Raw genomic sequence first — 23,042 nt, 5'->3', positions numbered from 1 at the left:
TTATGGGCTCGTAGCCGCTGGCTTTCCAGCATCAAGCGCTGCTTCTCTGTTTCCGCCTCAGCAATTTTTAATTGAAGCTGGAGCAGCGCTAGCTGCTGTTCCGACGCCGTATCTGACGTGCCACTACCATGACCCCCCGTGCCGCTGTCGGCGACTCTCAACGCCTGCAAGTTTCCTGCCCCGTCCCCGTTCATTTCCGAGTTGTCCCTTTCTCTGTCTCGCAAGTTGTAATGCTTTGTCATCGCCTGCGCCCAACAGAAAATCAAGAGGTACCCGCCTGAAGTAGCCTTGCGGTGCGCTCTTCCTCCTCGGAATCCGGTGGACTAGCCTTGCTTCGTTGATCCCGCAGCGTGGTCGTCAGTTGAAGGTGGTTGTTGTCAGTCTCGGCCGATGTCGCTCCCCGCTGTCCTCCTCAGTTCAGCCAAGCAGATCCTGTCGACTGCGCCAGTTACGTTCCGTTTGGTTCTTTCCACTCGCCTCTCGCTTGTTGCGCGACATTTGCTGCTGCCGCCAAGGAAGCCGAAGACGAGAACTTTTCATCTGCTGGCACCTTGAGGAAATGACCGCTCCGACATCATCTGGATATAGAGACGTTTATTCGTTTCTTTCTTTTTTTTTCACTGTCCCTGCACCCCTGGTTTTATCCCCTGCCTCCCCATTCAACTACTCTTACAGTCCAATCGTAATGCACCACTCTTACAGTCCAATCGGAACGCACGGATGTGTCTCTCCTCGCCACAACCTCGAAGACCCACCGCCTCTTGCCCACTCATCGGTTCTCCGCAGTCGCTCAGGTTTTTTTCACACCGGTTCCCGGAATGATCGACGACGGGCGTTGCCAGGTCGTGGAAAAGCGCCTCCGAGTAAGTTCCTGCGATGCCGGGCTGACAGGCCATCAATACAATTGGCCCGTGCGCCAATGCCGTCGCCTCCGCTGATTCTGATTGTCCGGCGGACGCGCACGTGTACCTTCCACATGTACCGGCCACCTGCAGCCTGGCTTGGTCTCCTGTAAGGCGCCATAATTGAACCCCTTGGGGCACGGGAGTTGTCGCGTCCTTTGTGGCCAGCAGACAGTTATCGTCCCGCATTCCGGTGGCCCTGCTTCCTTGTTGGCGAGGGGTCGCCGGCCGCGGGGTGGGTAACATAAGGTGTTCGGGGAACGCACGAAGTTCGAGCCCAACACCTACCTTTCTGCTCTCCTTGTCTAACTCTGTAATGATAAGTTGCAAGTCGTACCCTGATTTACTCAGCAATGCAATGTCATCGGCGAAGCGCAGGTTACTAAGGTACTCGCCATTAACTCTTATCCCTAACTGTTTCCAATGTAGGCTTCTGAAAACCTCCTGTAAGCACGCGGTAAATAGCATTGGGTAGATTGTGTCCCCCTGCCTTACACCCTTCTTGATTGGTATTCTGTTGCTTTCTTTATGAAGCACTAAGGTAGCAGTTGATCCCCTGTAGATTTCTTCCAGAATGTTTATATATACTTCATCGACGCCCTGATTCTGCAGTTTCTGCATGACGGATGATATTTCTACTGAATCAAACGCCTTCTCGTTTTCTACGAAGGCTATGTATAGTGGTTGGTTATATTCTGAGCATTTGTCTATTACCTGATTAATAGTATGAATGTGGTCGATTGTTGAGTAGCCTGTTCGAAATCCTGCTTGTTCCTTTGGTTGATTGAATTCTAATGTTTTCTTTACTCTGTTAGCAATTACTTTTGTAAATAGCTTGTATACTACAGAGAGCAAGCTAATCGGCCTGTAATTCTTCAAGTCCTTGTCATCTCCTTTCTTATGTATTAAGATGATGTTAGCAGTGTTCTTCCAAGACTCTGGTACTCTTCCCGTCAGGAGACATCTCGTGAATAGGGTGGCTAGTTTTTCTAACACAATCTGTCCTCCATCTTTCAGCAGATCTGATGTTACCTGATCCTCACCAGCAGCTTTTCCTCTTGTACCATAAATTACCATAAATTAATTCAGGGTGCAGTGACGGATGGCGACACAGTAGTTCAGTGCGCTCTGGCTGCACAGGTTGTCATCGCAAAAAAGAAGCCACGCTTGTGGGATCATACGACACACTATCTTACTGTAGTACACCATAGCTGCTATACAGGGTGTCCCACATAACTTGAGCCAAGAATTTGAAAGTGAAAGGCACTTAGGAGGCGTATTAAACAAACGCATACTACTCACACTAGCCTGTAGGTGCTCAGGCTATTTTTTATTTTCACCCATACTACCGTAACTACTCGAATCTAACGCGCACCTTTTTTCCGGTTAAGCTAGTTCATAAATCGCATGCGCGTTAGAATCGAGTACGAAAAAAAAAAAATGAATACAGTCATTCTATTGCCATCGGTATTTCCGAAATTGCCGCCCCCTACGTGCCGCCCGTGTGTTGGCATGGCGCGTCGGCCATTTCTGCCAGTGTGTTTCCCATGTGCTGCACATCGTTCGTGTGCTGAGGAGTTCGTCATCTTGTAGTGCATTAGCATCGACGGCATGGAAGGACCGACTCCAAAAACTCGAGTGCACCACGATGCCGCTCTTAAAAAAAAAAGTCACCGCGTGTGCAGAAACGGACGGAAATCGGGCCACATCGCTGTCGTTTGGAGTTCCCGAAACATGCGTGCGGGACTGGCGGAAACAAAAGCAGAAGATTGTCGACAGCAAAGATTCACGCAAAGGCTTCATTGGACCACAGCAGGGTCGGTTTCCGCAAACTGAAGAGCTGCTCGGCGAATATGTGATTGAGCAGTGAGCGGCACAGCGGCCTGTGACGACAGAACTGCTCCAAGTGCAGGCTATGCAGTTAGCCTTAGGATTCGCTCGCAGGATTTCAAGCTGGACGGTTGTGCCCTCGCGATCTCCGACTTCAGCGTAGCTCCCGCCGACTGGTTCGCCCTCCGCGGTCTCCTGAAGCCGTGCAGCTCTCGCATTGTGGCACCCCGCCCTTGGACTGCTTCGACTGGATCCCCACTTTCCTATCTCCTTCTTTTTCTCTCTCGTTGGCTGGCTTCTTCTCCATCTATTTTCCTTCTATTCTTTTTATCCCTCCTTCTTTTTCCCTATATCTTTTATTCCCCATATCCCATTCCTCTGCTGACCTGTTGAGGTGTCCTCGTAAGGAGAGACAGTTACGGGTCGGCACCTTTCTTTTCTTTTCTTCTGTTATAACCACTTATATATATAGCCTTAGAAAAAGGGCTAATGCGGAGCCAGTTTAAAGCGAGCAGGTGTAGGCTACACCTGCTCGCCAGGAAACAAAAGCAGAAGATTGTCCACAGCAAAGCTTCACGCAAAGGCTTCAGTGGACCACAGCAGGGTCGGTTTCTGCAAATTGAAGAGCTGCTCGGCGAGTATGCGCTTGAGCAGCGAGCGAGCGGCACAGCGGCTTGTGACGACAGAACTGCTCTAAGGGTGGGTTATGCAGTTAGCCTTAGAAAAAGGGCTAATGCGGAACCAGTTTAAAGCGAGCAGGTGCTGGCTAACTAACTTTATAAAGAGGAAAGGCTTTTCCCTCCGAAGGCGAACGGCATATGCGAAATGTTTCCGGAGGAATCCGATGAAAAGCCTCACAGTTTTCAAAGGTTTGTCCTAAACTTGCGGCACAACAACGACTACCTACTTGGGTAAATCGGGAATGCCGATCAGACGCCTCTTCGACATGCCTGGCACCACAACCGTCGAGAAAAAGGGGGCGAAGCAACTTCGCGTGCTGACATCGGTCCACGATAAAACTACAGTGACGGCAATGCTCTGTTACACGTCAGATGGGCACAAGCTTCCCGCGTACCTCATATTTAAATAGATGACGCTCCCGAAAGGAGTTGTGTTTTCGAGTGGTGTGATCGTGCGGGCCAACGAGAAAAATGGGTGCACGTCGCAATCGATGTCTTACTTCCTTTTTTTTTTCGTCGTGGAAACCGGGTGCGCGTTACAATCGAGGGCGCGGTAGAATCGAGTAAATATGATAATTAATTAATATTTTTAATTATCAACCTTTTTATTATGGGCTGGAAACCCCAAATATAAACACTGAGATGTAGAGTACTTTCAGAAACCCCCAACTAAATTGTTTCCTGCACGATACGTCTCGCGCTGTTATTTTTTCTACGTTGTAAAGAAAGCTCGTGAAATGTGAAAAGAAGCCATGTGACAAACCGTGAGTGCACTGCTATAGGCCTTCTTTACAACGGGGAAAAAATAACAGCGCTAGATGTATCCTACAGAAAACAATTTAGTCCGTGGTTTCTGAAAGTGCTCTACACCTCAGTGTTCATATTTTGGGTTTCCAGCCCATAATTTTAAAAATAGGTAATTAAGGATTATTAATTAATTAGTATGGGGAGAAAAAAAATAACCTAAGTACCTACAGGCTACTGCAAGTAGTACGTGTTTGGTTCAATTCGCCACTGAAGTGTCTTTCATTTTCAAATTCTTGACTCAAGTTATGTGGGACAAGCTGTATAGGCTCCCCTTTGGGAGCCAGATTTACACATCACTTTTTTGTTCACCACTAGCACCGGCGATCGAAAAAGCAGCCATGCAGTGCAGAGAAGTTGCTACTAAGACACGGATAAATACAGTTGACAATGGCAGTGCCACCATGTCAGCAGAGAGTTTAGAGCTTTATTTGACAACCAACATTCAGGCCACTGCTTCAAAATTTTGTATGACTTGCTGTTCTCTTTTTACAGCAAAGATCATGTGATAATTTTTTTCCCCAGAATATATTTTGAATCTGTTTAGGGCTGCCCAGAGGCTGTGACAGATGGCATCAGGCCATGTGCAATGATAGGTTTGGTGACAAGCAATATGTTGGCACACACACAGAGATATTTCTCTTCATTAAAAAGAATATAAACAGCCATTGTTACTCAAATTTAATAGTTCAAAAAGAAGTGGCCCTTGTTTGTTCCTGATAAAGTGGGCAGAATTTAGAGGTAGCACAATGTGACAATCATTGCGCATTGTAGAAAGATGTTGCTACAGTGAATGTGACGTGTGGCTTTCCGTCAAAACCTTTTTTGCTATTGTGCACAAGATGGCAGACGTACGCAAGATTGTGGCTCCTAAAAGGCCCACAGAGTACATTTATGAACGAAGCACATGCCACGTCCCATTGGGCATTTGAACCACTTTTGCGTGACAAGTGTGTTACATACTTTAGCAGCCACGTTTGCCACCAAGCAATCTACATTTTACACTCGTTTGTTTTAAAATGTTGACACATCCTCATGACCATTGATATATTCATGATGATGGTATATTCAGTGCCACCATCATGATCATCAGTGTATTTATGTCCACAGTAGATGACCTCTGGAAATCATCTTTATCTCTGCTGAGACGGCAATCGGGTTGCTCTAGTTCTTTGCACTGATGGCAGCAGAACTAAATGAATGCTCTAGTCCAGCCAAACTAGGAATACACATACTGATGTAAATTGGCACCTGAAGACAATTACTTGCATCTCAGCAATGCTTTCAAAAGTGAGTCCAGATAGCAAACAACCTTATATTAAAAAAAAACATGACAAGTAGAAGAAGAGCCCTACATTATTTTTCAGCAAAACAAAGTGATTTTGATATTTTCAATTGAAAGCATTTACGTACTTCAGACTGTTCCGAAAGCTTGAACTTCCGAACAGATTTGCTCCTTGCATACTTGCAGCCATTATAATACATACTCCACGAGCAGCCAAATGAAAAAGATGCTCCACAGTTTTCAGAGTCTGCTCCTTGACATGCACATGTTCGTCTGCAAAAGAGAGAGAAAAAAAAAAGGCAATGGGCATTTGAAGAACAAGCAATATTCAAAATGAATGGGACAAGAAATATTGCACTACAGCATGAACACTTACTGTATAATGTAAAAACATTATCATCTATTCAGGATACAAAAATTTGTCCTGAATATCTCCCATGAATAGTGACTACTACACCATTTTTTCATACTTTCCACTTCACTATATGCTTATTTGTGTGATGTATATAGCATGTAAAGCTATTCTGATTCTTATACACAAAGCCAAGCTATGCATATTAATGCAACAGCATTAAAGAGCTCATTTCACAGAAATTCTGACAACACTGTTGGCATCGTTGGTAGTGAGCAAAAAATTCATTATCTTGTCCTTTACGAAAAAAATAGAGAAAGAAGCAAGTAAAATAAACAATAAAAATGAAAGGCAGGGAGGGTAATAATACTTTGTCTAGTTTGCTATTCTAAGCGCGAGGAGGGAAACGAGGGAGCATAATGAAGAGAAAAGGCAGGAGTTTTTACTGTTCAAAAGCATGGCACAGCACATCAATAGTCATGCATGTAATTCTGCTGCCTTCATCTAGTACTGCAGAAGATCTCATATTACTATCTGGGCTGATGATCCAAAGTCAGGCTTTTAGGGTTTTTAATAATATTATCTGGTGTTTTACATGCAAAACCACAATATGATTATGAGAAAGGCCATAGTGAAGTGCTCTGGACATTTTGATCATTCGGTGTTATTTAACATGCACCAACATTGCACAGTACCTAGACCTCTAGCATTTTGCTTCCATGGAAATGTGACTGCTGAAGCTGGAATCAAACCCACGACTTTTGGGTCAGCAGTCGAGCATCGTAACTATATACCAATGAAGCAGATTTCGAAGATTTTTTTTTTCCTTCTACAAAAGGACTGTGGTCCGGTCTTATCAGAGCACACTAGAGAGTCTGACATTGTTTATTGAAGCAGGAACAGCGGCATAGGAGATGGTCAATGATATTCTCGCATTTGCACATAACGAACTAGGTGAACCAACAATCCTAATTTCATATCTGCAAGGATGCTGCCTACCTTGGCTCTGCAAATATTATTCCCTCAAAAGGGGCTGAATTGTGCTACCTTGAAATGCCAATGTCTAAAAATTTCTATTGTTTAGAAAGCAAGTGATCTTCATCTCAGAGGGTTTCCAGCATGAGCTGCACAGCCATTTTTATCACCTTAAAGCAGGCACATACACTAAAATGCACTCAGATTTTCTCATGCCATAGAGTTACTTCAAGATATTTTTCCCGAATGGCAAAAGGATTGATTCATTCGTGTTTTTCACAATATTCATTTTATAACTTTTTTTCAATACTGTCCTTTTTTTCATCCTTGCTTTTCTAGAAAAGCTTGTATTTCACCCTTTGCCAGTCATTTCATCTTTTTATGGCACAATAATAAGTGTTTTCTTACGCCAATTTTTTAAGCAACCATGTAAGCCATGCAAGTTTGAATGTAAAGCTTACTGCTCGTTGGTGCCACAGCGACGCTGGGTGGGGAAGCCAAAGTTGACTGTTTTATTGACAACTGTGCGATAGAGGTCGTCGGCCATGTCCGCATGGACGCCCTCCCATGCAACAATGGCCATGACAATATAGGCTGACAGGCAGCGATGACCTTGCCGATGCCGCAGCACAGCCAGCACCTTTTCGTTGGGACCACTGCGCCGAATCACCCACTTGGCCACTGGGCAGCCCTGGCTTGTCTTGCCCTCCTTTCCAGTGTACAGCACCTTCTCAATTCGTAGTGCACTGCCTGTCTCATTCAGCCTAGAGAGGTAACGCGCCAGAGAGAAAAAAGTTGCAATTTAGCCGTGACAGAACAACTAGACCGCTTTAGATTTTGCATGCCGAAATACAACCTATGCACTCCTGTTAATAAACTTCTTGAGCCAAGACTACTATAATGATGATGTTGTGGCCAAACTGTGTTCATTACTGGCACATACTTTTAATACCTCAGGAAAAACCACAGAACCATTATTAGGTGAACACACTTTTAGCAATGGTAACAGACAGTTAAAAATTATTTTAACAAAGTACTTTTGACTCCCGGACATGTATTCATAAGCCTAAGAAGTTTAAAGTTTAAAGACTGAAAGTAACACAGCTAAAACATTTGCCTGATTTAACTCGATATTTCGGGCAAATATGAGTAATGTGTCACAGGAAGACCATCGCATAGAAAATGGCTCATGATTTATTAATGTACTGCTTGAATAAATACAATAACATACTAGCTTAGGATGGGTGCTTTCTCTTTTTTTCAAATATCCTGTTGCAAGCACTTGGAAGTGCAAACTTAAAGTGGCAGATAAAATGGTAACTGCAGCACGAACGATGGTATGCCTGAAAGCAATTATGCAAGTGGCAATAATAACATCAACGTCCTGTAAATTGACAGCATGTATGAGAAATGAGAAGTGCACAGTAATTACAATTTCAACTATTCAACACCAGCAAGGGTGCTGTTGACCAGTTAAAGTGGGCCAGTTCCTGTGACAGAACATAATATGCACATATACAGATAGCATATGATGCATGGCTTGATGCTAGCAATGTGCATACAAGCAAATGTCCTTTTTTATTATCTTATAAATATTATGTTATTTGCGAAAATGCTTTGATTGAAACCTCTGGAAGCTTCTTATTAAATGGGGTCCTGCAACACTTTCAGCACAGAAAATACTGCCAATTTCAGGTCAAATCTTCTGTGAACATACAAGTCAAACATTAATTTGTTACATGCCACAAAAAATTTACAATTATCAAAAAAATTGCTGGCTCGTTTTTTTCACAAAACTATGCACCAAGCAGGCCTGACTAAGAAGCAAGTGGAAGCAGCTGTGAATGATCATGGAGGCCATATGATAAGCACTGCAGACGCCAATAGTGTGCCATGCATGTTCAAGTCAGAAGCAGGGGCCAATAAGTCACATAAAAAAGAAAGAAAAAGTTAAGGTCATGACATACAGTGACCAAACTTTTCAGGCATTCGCTGCCACTAGTCAAACCCTATGTAGCTTCCAGTGCACTCATGGCACCAAAAAGGAAGTGATCATAACATACTGCAATTCCGCTGATGTTTGACAAATTTCAAGAAGTTATGCAATAGGAGATTCGTGAGGCAACTAAGTTAAAAAATAGTAAGGTCACTTTGCAATAGCTTAGAAAGGTGTTGCACGGCGCCATTAAGTTCTCATGAGACGACATAATTCTTGGGACTTCTTGATCTCATTAAAATGGCTTAAAACTGCAATACAACAATCATGTGGCAGTAATGAGAATGCGCAAAAATAAATAAAATTGAACGTTCTTGTTTTATGGTAAAATCAAACAATTTTCAAGAAGCTACATGGCTTTTCTCAGTTAAGTGAACCCATCAGATGCAAAATTTCTTCCTTGAAGTAGACAGATAAAGTACCTGGCCACAATAAACAGATTCCACTCAATTCAAACATTGAAGCCCATGAAAACAACAACAAGTTCTGCATTTATGACACTAAGTAAATTAATATTGATGTATATGCTTATGCCAGCAATATGGTATGTGGCCTAAAGCATCTCGGGAAGCTTTTCACTCACCTGCGCTCAAGCATTTCCCTAATTGCGGCCACAGTTGGCCCAGAGCCAAGGTGAGTGTAGTAGGGAGACTTGTCCAGAGGTGCTGGGCACAGACAATTTTGAGTTCAATAAACATTTTGAACCTTACCAGCACCTATGAGACAAAAGACACATAGCTTAATCTAATGTAATGCTCCTCAACTTACTGTTTTTTTTTTTAGCAGCAACAATTTATCACTCACGACAGTTGTCAAGAATATACGATTCAATGGGATTTCCCCAGAGCTGGAGCTGTAAAAAAAGCTTTGCAGAGGCCACTAGCCTCCTCGGCAACATGAACATGTTCAAGGAATGTCATAAAAATTATAAATCACACAAGAAGCCTGGCTTTCACAGATCCACGTACATGTACAACATTCAGCAATTGAAAAATGACATGGTGCATGGTTGCTGGTACTTTTTTGTTCCATCAGTGAGCATTGGGTGATCGCTGCAGGGTCAGATGCAATCACAACGCAACACAAATGTTCCTGTTTTCGTTGTAAGCAACAATGCATCAACTTGGTGTCCCCAATGCCCACCTGTGGTCCAATAAGCAACAGTAGCCATGCACAGAGCATTGCATTTCAGTGGGTGAGCACAACATCAAGTCTGAAATAAAATCAATTTCAGCTAACATTCTTAGCAAATAGCAAAACTACACACAACCACAGACAACAAAACCAAATTTCCCCATGACCAACTTTTGCAAGTGTGCTCTCTCATCACTAGCTTTCAGGAACATTTTAGTGGACATTCTATCCCCCTCTAGGCCAAAAGAGGGGTAGAATGTCACAGTGAGATGGTGTTACATTCCTTGTCACATAGAAGCAAAATCATCAGTGAATCTGAGTTGTCCTTCCTAACCTCCTAAAAGCAAGCTTTGTTTTTTTCTCAGTAAAGTAACTTCAGTGGTTACGCTCTGCCTCCAAAAGTCCCTGATTTATACCATAGCACAATTACAAGCCTTCACCGCTTGATGAAACTGCAAATGAATGTAAAGAAAATTGTCATGATAGTTCTCATTAATAAAAACAGCTCAAATGTTGCAGGCTGGGACTTTGGCATCCCAATTTCCGCCGACAAATAGTTCCCACCTGAACAAGAAAAAAGAAACAGCGATAAAAAAAACTGCATCTTCTTGCACTCTTTTTTTTTTTGGAGGGAGAGGGAGAGGGTTTGTTTCTTAAGATGAATATATACCAACTTGCCCAATTCTGATGTAGGACAAATGGTATTGCAGGCCAATGGCACCAGTATGTCAGGAGTTGTGTGACATACGGCACTTGCATGGCACGAATTCCTGGGCAGCTTACACATAGGGAACACTCTTCCTGTTCCGTTTCCAGCTCACAACTTGGGCAGAAGGAATATTTTTGTCTGTTTTAAAGCTTTTTATGGTCATCATTTGAACTTTGCCGCGTTACAGTCAGAAACTATACCAGTACACTTCACATAGGACTATTCTAAGTGAATTAGTAGCAGGCTCTGCTTAGGCAGAATGATGAAATGGTTCAGAGGTGCCTTTTCAAACATCACATAGGCCAAGGCACATATGACACCCACCCATAAGCACTGATACCAATTACAAAAAGGCAAAAGTCTCAGAGAGAACGTGTTCAGGAAGGCCCGAGCAAAATAATTTTACGCATTACTAACAATGAATAATTTACCCACCACTCCAGTGAAAATTGCTATGCAATACAGCACTTGAAAGGTAGCATCTCAAGATGTGCCAAAATGCTTGATGAAGAACTAATTGTGGCCAGAGGAGCTGTTCAATAACTTTTGCACCTATTCTGTAGCTTCATTAAAATATTGTCTTGCCCATAATGTGTGCCTGTTTGCTTCAGTAAAACTAATGCAGTTTGAAGGCCTTTTTGCATTCAAATAAACATCTCCTATAATAATAATTTCACTATTAACAGACAAGTATACAACTACATCGATGCCACATCAAGCCAATTTATGAATATTTTACACTAATGTTATATTATTTCAATTATATCCCGAAATCGCTACCACGCTGCCATCTGGGACTGCTTGCAAATGACTAAATAACACTACTTTGTTCTGTTCTCTCCCTAAAAATAATTGTGAAGATGGCCTTTCAGAAGCCATAACCCTGAGGCTTTTAGCATTGTGAATGCCATTCTGTAGCGAGTTACAATTTCAGCTTGGCTGCTTCCCCCGATCGTTTGGTAGAGGCTTTTGTCTCCTAAGACTGCACATATTGATTTTCATCGTGACATACATTTTTCTACAATCACATTCATTTGTCCAACTGTTTGCACAAGACAATAGTTCTCTGATAACACTAACAAGTGATTTTTGAAAGAAAAAGAAAGTGGGATAGGGAAAGTAAGAATAAAACATGGAAATAGATTTTAATAAAGAAAGTTTTACTTTCACCAGGAACGTGAAGTACTGATGGCAATCGCGGAGCATCGAACAGCTATAAAAACGTTACTGGTTCTTTTTTGGTCCTCTATATTGAAGTAAACATTCATGACTTAATTAAGTCAGGTGTCTGCACATACAGGCAAACACAATAACATTCCACTTGTTTGAGAACACATTCCCAAACACAGGCTTTCACAACATTAGTGTGATTAATGAACAAATAGAAGTGAGCGAATGCATCTAATTCCTTCTCGCTTCTCTGAGGCAACATGAGCTGCAACACTAGGCATGTAGAGTTCCGTATTTTCCTGCAGATATAGTCAGATAAAGCTGCTACACCCATCAGTTATAACAATTCTTGGAAAAACCGCAAATTACTGACATAAAGACAAAGTTGTACGCATCATTTCTTACACCCATACAACCAGGGCGTAGCCAGAAATTTTTTTCAGGGGCGGGGGGGGTGCCTCTTTGATCTCAAGTGGGACTTGGGCTGGCAAATATGGTCGCGTGTCATTTCAGGCTCCGTATGCCATGGCGAAAAAAAAATTTCCGGAGGGGGCAGCTGGGCCCAGTGTGTCACACCCTGGCTACGCCACTGCCGTAGAGTGCAGAGAGCACCACCTTTTATGACTTTCGCTTCTCTATAACACGGCAGACCAAAGGACAGATGCGAACTAGTGGGCTCACCCACACCTACCCCCATCCCCTCCCATGCGAGGGCATATTCAGTGTCTCTACCCATTATCACATGTACGTGAACAGCATGCTTTGAGCTTTCTCTCAATCTTAGAGCATACTGCAGGAGGGGCACAATAAGATCTTATTGCGCTTAGACATTACATCGACCACTATGATAATGACTATGATACAAACAAGTTTTCACTTAGAAGAGTTTTCCTACAACTGCTGTCCCAACAAAAGAAAGTGAGGTTACCATGCCACCCAAACTGCAGCTTTCACAGCAGCACTACTGGTGCAGCAAACGCCTCAGGAGACATTCGATGTTTGTAATGATGATGGCGAAAAATTGCCATTTTCCAAAGCCACAGCATTGTAAAAAAAGTACTTAAAAGTTCTCGGATATCTAAGAAATTATAATGTGGATAGGTATATCATTATTTTTGTACTTTCATAACCATTATTAGAGTAGGCACTATTTTTAGTTCAGTATTTCGCAGCAACAAATGCTGTAGCTTGGCACCGCCAATATTATGACATAAAAAAGAAGCACAAGACCTTCAAACTCCTGTAATTTTTGAACTTCAACCTATGCTCTGCATGAAGCTAAAAGAAGGGTATCCCAAACCTTTCTTTTTTCATGAACATGTACAGTACCATCAACTGTTGCACTGAGCACGCAAACACCTGTGCAACATCAGTGTCTTGGTTATACCACAGCGTGGGACCCTCATGCACTATACAGAAAAATGGACAATGTTGTGCACACTACACTGAGAGGAGGGGTGGAATGGATAAATGTATTTTATTGTACTGCAGAAACGAAAAGACCCCAAACAACAATGGAAAATATTTTTAAAAAATGAAGTTTAGTGCATACCATAAAATCCTAAATGATGCACCACTCTCAAATGATAACCAATCTCTGTGCTTGGCATGATTTTATACTTTCTGAAAAACACCAAAAACAGCCCACCCTTGGTAACTGGCCCCTGATAATTCACTAAGCCAAGGACACTTCAAGCTAATATCAGTGGTACAATAATTATGTGCAACGCCTGCTCGTTATGGACCAGGCCTTAATCCGCACAACCAATAGCACAAGCAAGGCCCTCATATCAAAGGAAGCTAATGTGTTTGTTTCAGATGGCTGTGCACAGGTAGTGTAGCCAGCTGACTTTAGCTGGATGAAGCCGTTCAAGGACAGCATTTAAGAGACCCGTACAAGCTTTGATCAAGCTCCAGCAGTGATGTCTAGAGACCGGATTTCAGGCGAATGCCTATTTTGTTCCTTGTGCTCCTTTCAGTCCACTTTGATATATGAGCATAAATTTGAGATTAGGAAAGGTTTTCACACCATTTCTATAGTACATATAAATGTCTATTATAGCATTTGTGCCTAAATACCTATAAATTTTTTAAAAATCAGCTCCTTTATGAACACTATTTCGCCTCAACTTTCACTTTGGAGTGTAGTATGAGACGACTATTCATGATGCTGTGCAACACTGACTGTTTGAAACTATATGGGATTCAGCTACAGTGAGGAAGGTTCAGACTGCACTCTATGTGGAGTCTGAACATAGTGGAGTCTGAACAAAAAAAATGTCTACTTTGCCACCAACTTCACGTTCATCGCAAACACTGTAAAAAAACTTGAAAACTTCAATTATAAAGATCACGTTAATTCTCCATGCACAGCAAAGTATTCCCACCATTCTTGAAGGACCTGTAGTCGTAATGGTATGTGCAAAATTGCGAATGGTCTTTAACGAAAATGAAAGATCTACACTTCAACAAATTTCAGAATTTTTTCCTGGTGAGCAGTCTAGGATCCCTGTGTCAGTTAAGACATTGAACGTTCCTAAGTACAGCTATGCTTCAACAAGATCCGTCGAAGCCGAGCATTCTTTCATTCTTAGCGACTAGAGGCACAAGTTTGAATCCAAAAAGATAGATATGGTGGTTGTTTGCTATTTCCAGAATTTTCACAGATATTTTTGTACTACGTTCAGTGTGCTCTCCAAGCAGATTTCTTCAAATGTACACTTTGAAAGTATTCTCAGCTTTCCAATATTATTTTTGATGCCTGTTACGCTGAGACGCTTGAATATGCAAAAGTGGTCATTAAACATGAACGTGAGCAGTGTGTTTGTTGAATCGAGTGTATTGATCATCATTAGTTCAACAGTTTTATGGGACAATGGCACGACTATGTTCTACTGTTGGTTCATTCATGCCATCAAAAACAATAACCTGTTTGTATTTTCCTGTGGTAGATACAAGTACAGCACCTCTTCATTTCAAGTTATTCACACTTATGTAAGAATTTATTGTAGCGACATTTACAACATTGGAGGCCTAAAAGATTGTTTTGCTTGCCTATTTTTGCCACCTAAGACATGCTTTTTATGCCCAAGACCTGGCCTCTAGCAGTATGTAAGGGGAATCTCAAGAACCTATCTGGACAAGATGTTGACTGTTTCCCGAAGCTTGGACAGTTATTAGCGAGGAAGTTGTTGCCTATTCTGTTAAGTGGTGCAATATATCAATCACCCTCAATAGATCAGAAGACATTGGGTGGCACGAGTGGCTTGCTTCGGTGGTCCCCCCTTTTGCAGCCCTGTCAGCCAAGTCCAGCACTTTGCGTGAGGAGGTTGCTGACCTTTGCTTTGACAATGAGAGCAATGGTTCTTGTTGGCGGTTGCGATAACGAATGAATTCAGGGCTAATAAATGCTTGTTGATTCTTTAGCTGCTATATATTTTTCAACTTCTTTCACTACACACTGAAAGTTGTTCAATAATTCCATTTGATTTTCTCTTAATTTTCTCTTGGGATTTTATGACAGTTTGGCATATTACAGTAGTAAGTGACATCAAAGCAGCAAATCTGAAGAAAAACAGTTACAGCCAATCTCCTCAGAGTAGCAACTCAAGGATGACATTGCAGGCGAACAATGCTATGTTATAGACCAGGAGACCACATAAATTTTGTTACGGTGTTGAAATTCTATTCTAAACTGCTATGATACAAGTTATGTGCAGCACCAGGTCTTGTATTAAAGATAAGGTTCATGCTTGGTTTCTCCGTGCACTTATTGCACAATGACTTGTCAATGCTTTGATAATCTCCTCATCAAGACTTAAAGCTACATGTATCGGACAGTATGCACTTTTGTCAAGATAGAGCTCTGCACTGCACGACACAACGGCAACGCGGTGCATTTCTCCCTTGGCGACAGGCTGCGCCACAATATTGAAAATAACTTTCATTTTATTGTTTTGATGGGAAAGCTAGAAGAGGAGGAATTTCAGTTTGTAGCAACGGGCCTCCTTCTGTATCTACTTATGTATATGTCCTTTCGTTTTACATGAAATAAGTGGCGCAGGAAATAAATGGTGGGAGATAATTGAAATGACAGTGAGAAATAGCTTGCCTCCACAAAACCCCTGATTTAACTGTACCTTTATTATTACTGTGCCCTATAAAATTCTTCAAGGGCCAGTAAACAGGCTAAGGTTTTCATTTTTTTTTTCTCAGACTTTTATACCTCCAAAACAAACTGGCTAATTAGTGCAGAAGGCTGTGGCAATCACATTTTGCACTGTCACAGTGCTGTGCGCCATGAGGACACTTCATTTTAAAAAACAATTCCCGTGTTCCTGTCCTGCACTTGACCAGTCCTTTCACCTCATGCAAAGATCTAATATTGCCTATGGGCAACATTATGTACCATTGACTCAGTCAATTGGTACTTTGCACTACGAAATTGCGCCTTGACCCAGCAATTTTGGTTATTTTGGCTGTGCAGTCAGCATTTTCGTTTTCCTGTGCTGTCCTCTTACAATTACTATCAGCACAAATGTTCAGTTTCACCAGAATAAAAGCCTCCAAGATCTAAAGGCATCTTGTGACTTTACTGCGAGGAGAAGGGTGATGCACTGTGGCATATTTGTTTACAATGCATATCTTAACTGCACTTCTTACTGCACTTCTTATGCACCACATAAAGGCTAACAGAGTTGACAGGAACATATTGGCTACCCAAGGACTGCAACACTCTTTCCACCTTTCGACAAGTTCCATCATCAGATATTTTTGTACATTTTTTTTAACAAATGCATGTGTTTGTTTGATCAGTTGGGTTGGAGTACCACTGACATCATCAGTTAGCATCATCATTAGCCTATTTTACATCCACTGAGAGACAATTTCCCCCAATAATCTTCTAATTTGCCCTGTCCTGTGCGAGTTAATCTCATACATTCTCTGGTATGGATTCCCAGATATGGTCTCCAACTGCAAACTAATTTTTATATCACGCCTGCTTAGCGTATGGCCGAACAACACTGAAAACGAGACGAACACGCATGGACTGTCAACTGGTTTCTTTTATTAGAAGGCAGAGAATATATAGGCAGAGGAACAATGACAAACAAAAAAGAAAAAAAAAAATCCAGCCAGCTCCACTTCGCAAACTTTGTCGAAACAGCAAAGCTCATGGCCGTCCTTCATCAGCTTATATCGTACTTCTATATTTTTTAAGTCTTCTGTTCACAGGCCCTCAACTCCTGCCTCTCTTGCGCAAACATTGCAGTTGGTTTGGCGACGACATGTCCATTCTCGCACCAATGCACGCCTACCCTCCCGTCTGGTGGCTTCTTCATGGAGACAATTAGAAATGTTCGCCATTTTGAAAGTCCAAACGCCTGAACACTTACACTGACCCACTATTTTCACTGCACAACGCCTCACCGTCACCCAATCCTGGCACACTTCTCGAAGGTTCACCCCTCAATATCCTCTGCCCTCGCCCTCACATCTTCGGAGCACGGGCATGCCTCCCCTACCCCTCCGGGTTCACTCTCACCATAATACCAGGCCACGTGATCAGCATTACCACAACCCCCGACATAAAAAGCTCGACAAAAAACTGTTAAAAATTTGCACAAATGTTATTGAGTGACTCAGCTGGCTGGCACAACTATCATTTTAGTTAATTGTTTACGTGATGCAGGGAAAAGCCCATTACATAGAATGGCAATCCAACGTGAAACTGTAATGTAATGTGCTGATCTTGAATGAAAAAACAGTACTGGAATAGCATGGAGACGAGATGACACAAGCACAGAAATGTGTCTGTAATGTAACGTTATGCGATGTAATGTCATGTACATGATGGTAAAACTGGACATTCAAAAAGCGCGTGTTTTGCACCATCAGTAGCATTCTTTAACAAAAAAATCTGCTACCTTGCACCTTATTTGTGACTGTGCCACTTGTCATCGCATGCTTTATTATTCCTGGTTGCAGTGTTTTAGCCTTATCACTTGCTTACTTTTTGTTGAACTTTGGTTCTTTGTTTTGGTTAATTTTTTCATTGTCTGGCTTCAGCTATTTTAATTAGTTTCATGCCCACCGCAATGTTATAGTCCTTTTTACCATGGTCCTTTGTTTTTTTAATTATGATTATCATTCTATGAAAAATGCTTTTCCCTGCATCATGGAACCCTTTTAGAACATTAGTTATGCCAGTTGGTCGAGGCAATTGATTAAACTTGTAATTTTTTACTTTTCTATTTATCACTGATCACCTGCCTACATATTCTGCACCTTTCCAATAATAAAAACCAGTTTATTGTCATTGTTGTGCCCTGCATGCTCTTTCTTCCATTTTCTGCACTGTTCTGCCACAACGATCATGAACCAACAAGCCAACCAGAACCTTAGCACTAACATTATTTTTTTGAATGTCACATCTTTGTTTTCAACCCTACTCTAACTTTCTCGTTTCAAGTCTTCGGTCATTTTTTGGCAATTCAATCAGCATCGGTACTAAAGAGCACGATTTTATTGCAAAGCTTGAAGGGACGCTAAAGGCAACTATTAAGTCCACGTTGAATATTGAAATAGTGGTCCAGAAACCTCTTAGTGTTACTTTTGTGCCAAGGTAGTGCCAATTTTGAAACGAAAACATGTTTTAGTGGTCCCCATTGTGTTAACGCACTTCTAATTTCACACCTCAACGGAATGTCTGACATCACTTTTGCCGTGCACATTGCCCGGCTTTACTGCATGGCCAACGACACTAGTAGCAGCAAGAGGGAAAGTAGCGGGAGCAACAGCAGCAACAACGACTATTGAAAAACGTTTAGCCATGGCCTTCACAATTGCGGGAATGCTTGGTTCAACTGGGCCCTGGTAGATGGCACAAACTGTCCAGTTATCCAGGCGAAAATTGAATTCTTGAGCCGCTCACGTCATTCTACATAGTAACATCCGGCGCTTCTTTTTTTTCATGGATCAAACAGAAAAGAACAAGCAGCATTTTATTACATCTCTTGATGCATGGAAGATTCTTTATTTAGTGCAACTAGTTCAATTACTAGTGATTAATTATAGGTGGTAGCCCTGACGTAATGGGGATCATTTTGAGAATGTCCTATCGTAGCGCATGCATTCTCGTGCATTTACCTTAATTTCTCCGTAAGTAGGGCACTCTTTTTTATAATATTGTTGTTCTAGACACTGTCATACATTGAGCTTTCACTCTGACATAAAATGTTATTTGAATTCAGTGTCCCTTTAAGTTACTCACATACTCTCTGTAACTCTTCATTCTTATTTCTTCCCAATTTAGTCTTTTCAATGCTTATAAGCATATAGTAAACCACATCACAGGGATTGCATCTCTGTGGTAAGAGTGCTTCTCACAACCAAAATCGAAACTGGAAGTGAAACCGACAGCGGGAAATAATTGATGAAGACGAAAGTGTGCATGGGGTCAGACGAACGTGAGCGCGTGAGTTTTCGGAACAGCGACGGGCAGAGGAAGAACGCGGCCAGCTAGCAAGAGCGCTAGGTGTTGGGCCTCAGGGGACCGAACCAACGAGCGGGTGTCACCAACCCAACCGGGACGAGCGTGGCATGTTCCTGAGGCGAGTGGCGGTTCCGGGCCGGGCCTGACATGCTGTTCCTGTGGCGGACGAGCGTGCGGGCCAGGGCAAGCGGCTGATCCTCTCCAGACTCGGGTCCGGCACAACCAGTCACTAAGATCGTGGTCACGGTGCCACGTCGGAGCCGGTCCGGCACAACCGCCAATTGAAGGTGCGACCTTGGTGTTGCGTCGGCCGGAGCGTGGGGCCGCCTGGTCCAGCACGAGCAGCTGATGGTCTGCTCGTGAGCTCCCGTGCACTTGGCAACCTTCCTGTGGCGAGGTTGCGTCGTCGACGCCATCGTCTTCAGCGGGAGCGTGAGTGGCACCCGACGGAATTAGACTTCCGAGTAGTGAGGACGCGTGGGTTACCCGCGGGCGCGTAGACATAAGGACTGTATGACTGAATTACGGAGCCAGTGTGTTGTACAGATAGCCACAATGTTGTGATTGTTTTGTGTGTGAAGTCAATAGATGTTTCTCTTGTCCTTGTCTTGGGTTTCTGCGTCTGAGGGCCCAAGAACCACCACAATTGGCGAGCCTGCCAGGATGGCTTATTAAAATCTAAAGCCATTACTCAGACGCAGCCTTTGTCATGGACAGGGAGAAATTTATTGCACTTAGCCGACAGCTAGGGTTGGAGAACGAGGAGCTCAGAGAGTGGGTTGAGCGAGAGTGCGTTGAAGCGCGAGATGAGCGTGCTAGGGAGCGCGAGATCGCGAAAGAAAACCCTGAGAGGCAGCAGAAGCTGTTAGAGCAGCAGCAGAAGGTGCAGGAACAAGAGCTGAAGATCCTCGAACTGAAGCTTCGACTTCAGGAGAGTGCAAGCAGGGTACAGCCAATGGTGGCTGACGAACAAGGAGGATCCAGCATGAGCGCCAGAGGAATAACAGAGGTCTGCAGTCCTCATAAACTGATTCCGCCCTTCAATGAGGCTCGGGACGACCTCGACGCGTACCTGCAGCGATTTGAACGGGTCGCCACGTGTCAAGGGTGGCCGCGTGAAAAGTGGGCTCTTTCGCTTACCCTATGCATGACAGGAGAAGCGCTAACAGTCATGGGCCGGTTAGATCCAACAGCTGTGCTGAATTATGATCAACTGAAAGCGGCGCTTCTTCAGAGGTTCCGCTATACTGCGGAAGGCTACCGCGAAAAATTTTGTAAAGCGAAGCCCAAAGAAAACGAGACTGGTCTGCAGTATGCTGCAAGACTTTCCGGCTACTTTGACCGTTGGCTTGAAGTGGGAAAAACGGAGACAAGCTTTGCTAGCCTGCGAGATCTGATGATAAGTGAGCGGGTTGTTCTCCGGCACTCAGGATGAAGGGTTGTTCTCCGGCACTCAGGATCTTTCTCAAGGAGAGAAGTTGCAAAACCCTGAGTTCGCTTTGCGAGACTGCCGATAACTTCATGGAAGCACAGGCGCTCACAAACTTAGGAAGAGAACGGATTCCCAAGGATCCGGGACCTTCGGTGTCCAAGCCGGAGTCCGCGAAGAAGACTGAGAAGCCTGCAAGTCTGTTTCCTTTGTGACAAGGCAGGCCATCGCGCAGCCGACTGCTGGTCCCACACGAAAGGGAATACTTTCAGCCGATGCGGAGTATGCAAACAAAGTGGACACAGCAGTGACAGATGCCCCGGTAGAAAATTTGGCAAAGACCAGGCATCATGTATGCTATCGGAAAAACGCGAAGACTTGACACCTGAACACCATAAGAGTGGCTACATTGTTCTCCAAGACGGCGGAACAATACCCATCGTCAATGCCACATCAAGTCGACGATCCGGGAACGTTGGAGTCCCTGACATGCCTGTTGTGGAGGGTTCCTAGAGGACAGACCAGTGCATGTGCTTCGAGACACCGGCTGCAACACGGTCATCGTGCGGCAATCCTTGGTTCCGAAGGAGAAGTTCACGGGAACGACGAGCCCAGTGTACTTACTGGACCGTACTGTACGATACCTCCCAGAGGCAAAAGTCCTTTTGCAATGTACATTGTTTACTGGGGAAGTACTCGTTAAGTGTATGACCGACCCATTATACGACGTAATTTTGGGCAACATCAAGGGCGCGGCATTGCCGGATACGTTACCTATGAATGAGTTAGCACCACAGCATGACCATGGCCATGTGGAAACAAGGCGTGCACCATGCACAGACTCTAGCAAAGGGAATGCTGTCTATGGTGAGCAGGATGTATCTGGCAATTTGCACGCAACCCAACCAAGATAGAATGCGGAGGAAGCGTATGAGCCACCGCATGAAGCCATGGAAAAGTGGCCCCTACCTGAAGAAGTCCTCGTGGGAAAAGCAGGAGAAACGAAGAAGCACACTTCTTTACCTGTGATGACTCTGCCTGCTTTACAAGTGGGAAGTGAGACGCTTAAAAAATATCAAGTGGATGACGAAACTTTGCGAAAGTGTTTCGAGGCAGTTGGCAAGAAAATTATGTCGAACGATCGAGAAACGGTGTTTTTCATTCGGGACGGAACCTTATTCCGCAAGCACAACTTGCCAGATGGAACTAATTTGGAGCAACTTGTTGTACCACGACAGTTGCGTGAGGTGGTGCTGAAACTAGCCCACAAAGGCATCTTAGCCGGCCATCAAGGTATCACGAAGACAGTAAGCAGGGTCATTGGAGAGTTCTACTGGCCGGGTGTCCAATCCGACACAAAACGCTTTGTGAAATCTTGCGACATCTGTCAACGGATGGTGCCACGCCACCTGGTGGGACGCGCTCCCTTGGGCACCACGCCTATCATCAAGACACCGTTTACGAGAGTTGGCACTGATATTATCGGCCCATTGTCACCAACATCTGAAAAGGGCAATCGCTACGTACTGACAATGATAGATTTTGCGACGCGATACCCCGACGCGGTAGCACTTCCCTCCATTGAATCGAGACAGGTTGCGGAAGGTCTCCTGGAAATAAAGAGATCATCAGTGATCGCGGCACGTCTTTCATGTCAGCAGTTATGAAGGAATTCAGCCGACTGCTTTCATTCAAACAACTGCCTACTACGCCATACCATCCGATGGCCAATGGGTTGATTGAACGTTTTAATGGGACATTAAAACGCATGATAGGGCGAATGTGTCAAGAGCGTCCGAAAACCTGGGACCGTTACATTGGTCCGTTACTGTTCGCCTACCGAGAGCTTCCCCAATATAGCACTGGATTCTCTCCTTTTGAATTATTATATGGTAGATACGTGCGAGGGCCAATGGCTGTTCTCAAGGAGCTCTGGACGAATCCTCGCCTCGATGACGAGACCAAGACGACATACACGCATATGATGGAGCTGCGGCAACGTTTAGAACGCACCTGTGCGCTCGCACACGAAGAATTGATGAAGGCGAAGAAGCTGCAGAAAGGGTACTACGATAAGAAAGCGAGACAGCGCGAACTTGTCCCTGGTGACCAGGTGCTGGTGTTGTTACCAGCCGATGCTAACAAGCTGGTGCTTTCCTGGAAGGGCCCCTTCCCTGTTATTGAGAAACGCAGCGAACTGGATTACCTAGTAAACCTGGGCCACAAGGTTACGCTCTTTCACATCAACATGTTAAAGAAGTATGAGGAGCGCAAGCCACTA

At 43.7% G+C, this 23,042-nt stretch overlaps 1 protein-coding gene across 5 annotated transcripts in view; it reads right to left on the bottom strand.

The window, feature by feature from the left end:
* Tet (Ten-Eleven Translocation (TET) family protein) overlaps positions 1–23,042 on the bottom strand; it is a 270,293-nt gene that overhangs the window by 31,769 nt on the left and 215,482 nt on the right. For all 5 annotated transcript variants that reach the window (XM_075879612.1, XM_037413663.2, XM_037413662.2 and 2 more), the window contains 3 exons: positions 9,408–9,489; positions 7,290–7,592; positions 5,630–5,774 (listed from right to left, as the gene is read on the bottom strand). In XM_075879612.1, the coding sequence (XP_075735727.1) occupies positions 5,630–5,774; positions 7,290–7,592; positions 9,408–9,489 (530 nt within the window). The remainder of the gene's footprint in view (positions 1–5,629; positions 5,775–7,289; positions 7,593–9,407; positions 9,490–23,042) is intronic.

Source organism: Rhipicephalus microplus, chromosome X, assembly GCF_043290135.1.
Source record: "Rhipicephalus microplus isolate Deutch F79 chromosome X, USDA_Rmic, whole genome shotgun sequence".
NCBI lineage: Eukaryota > Metazoa > Arthropoda > Arachnida > Ixodida > Ixodidae > Rhipicephalus > Rhipicephalus microplus.
The sequence above is the reverse complement of the archived record's forward strand: the minus strand, read 5'-3'. Positions and strand labels throughout refer to the sequence as shown.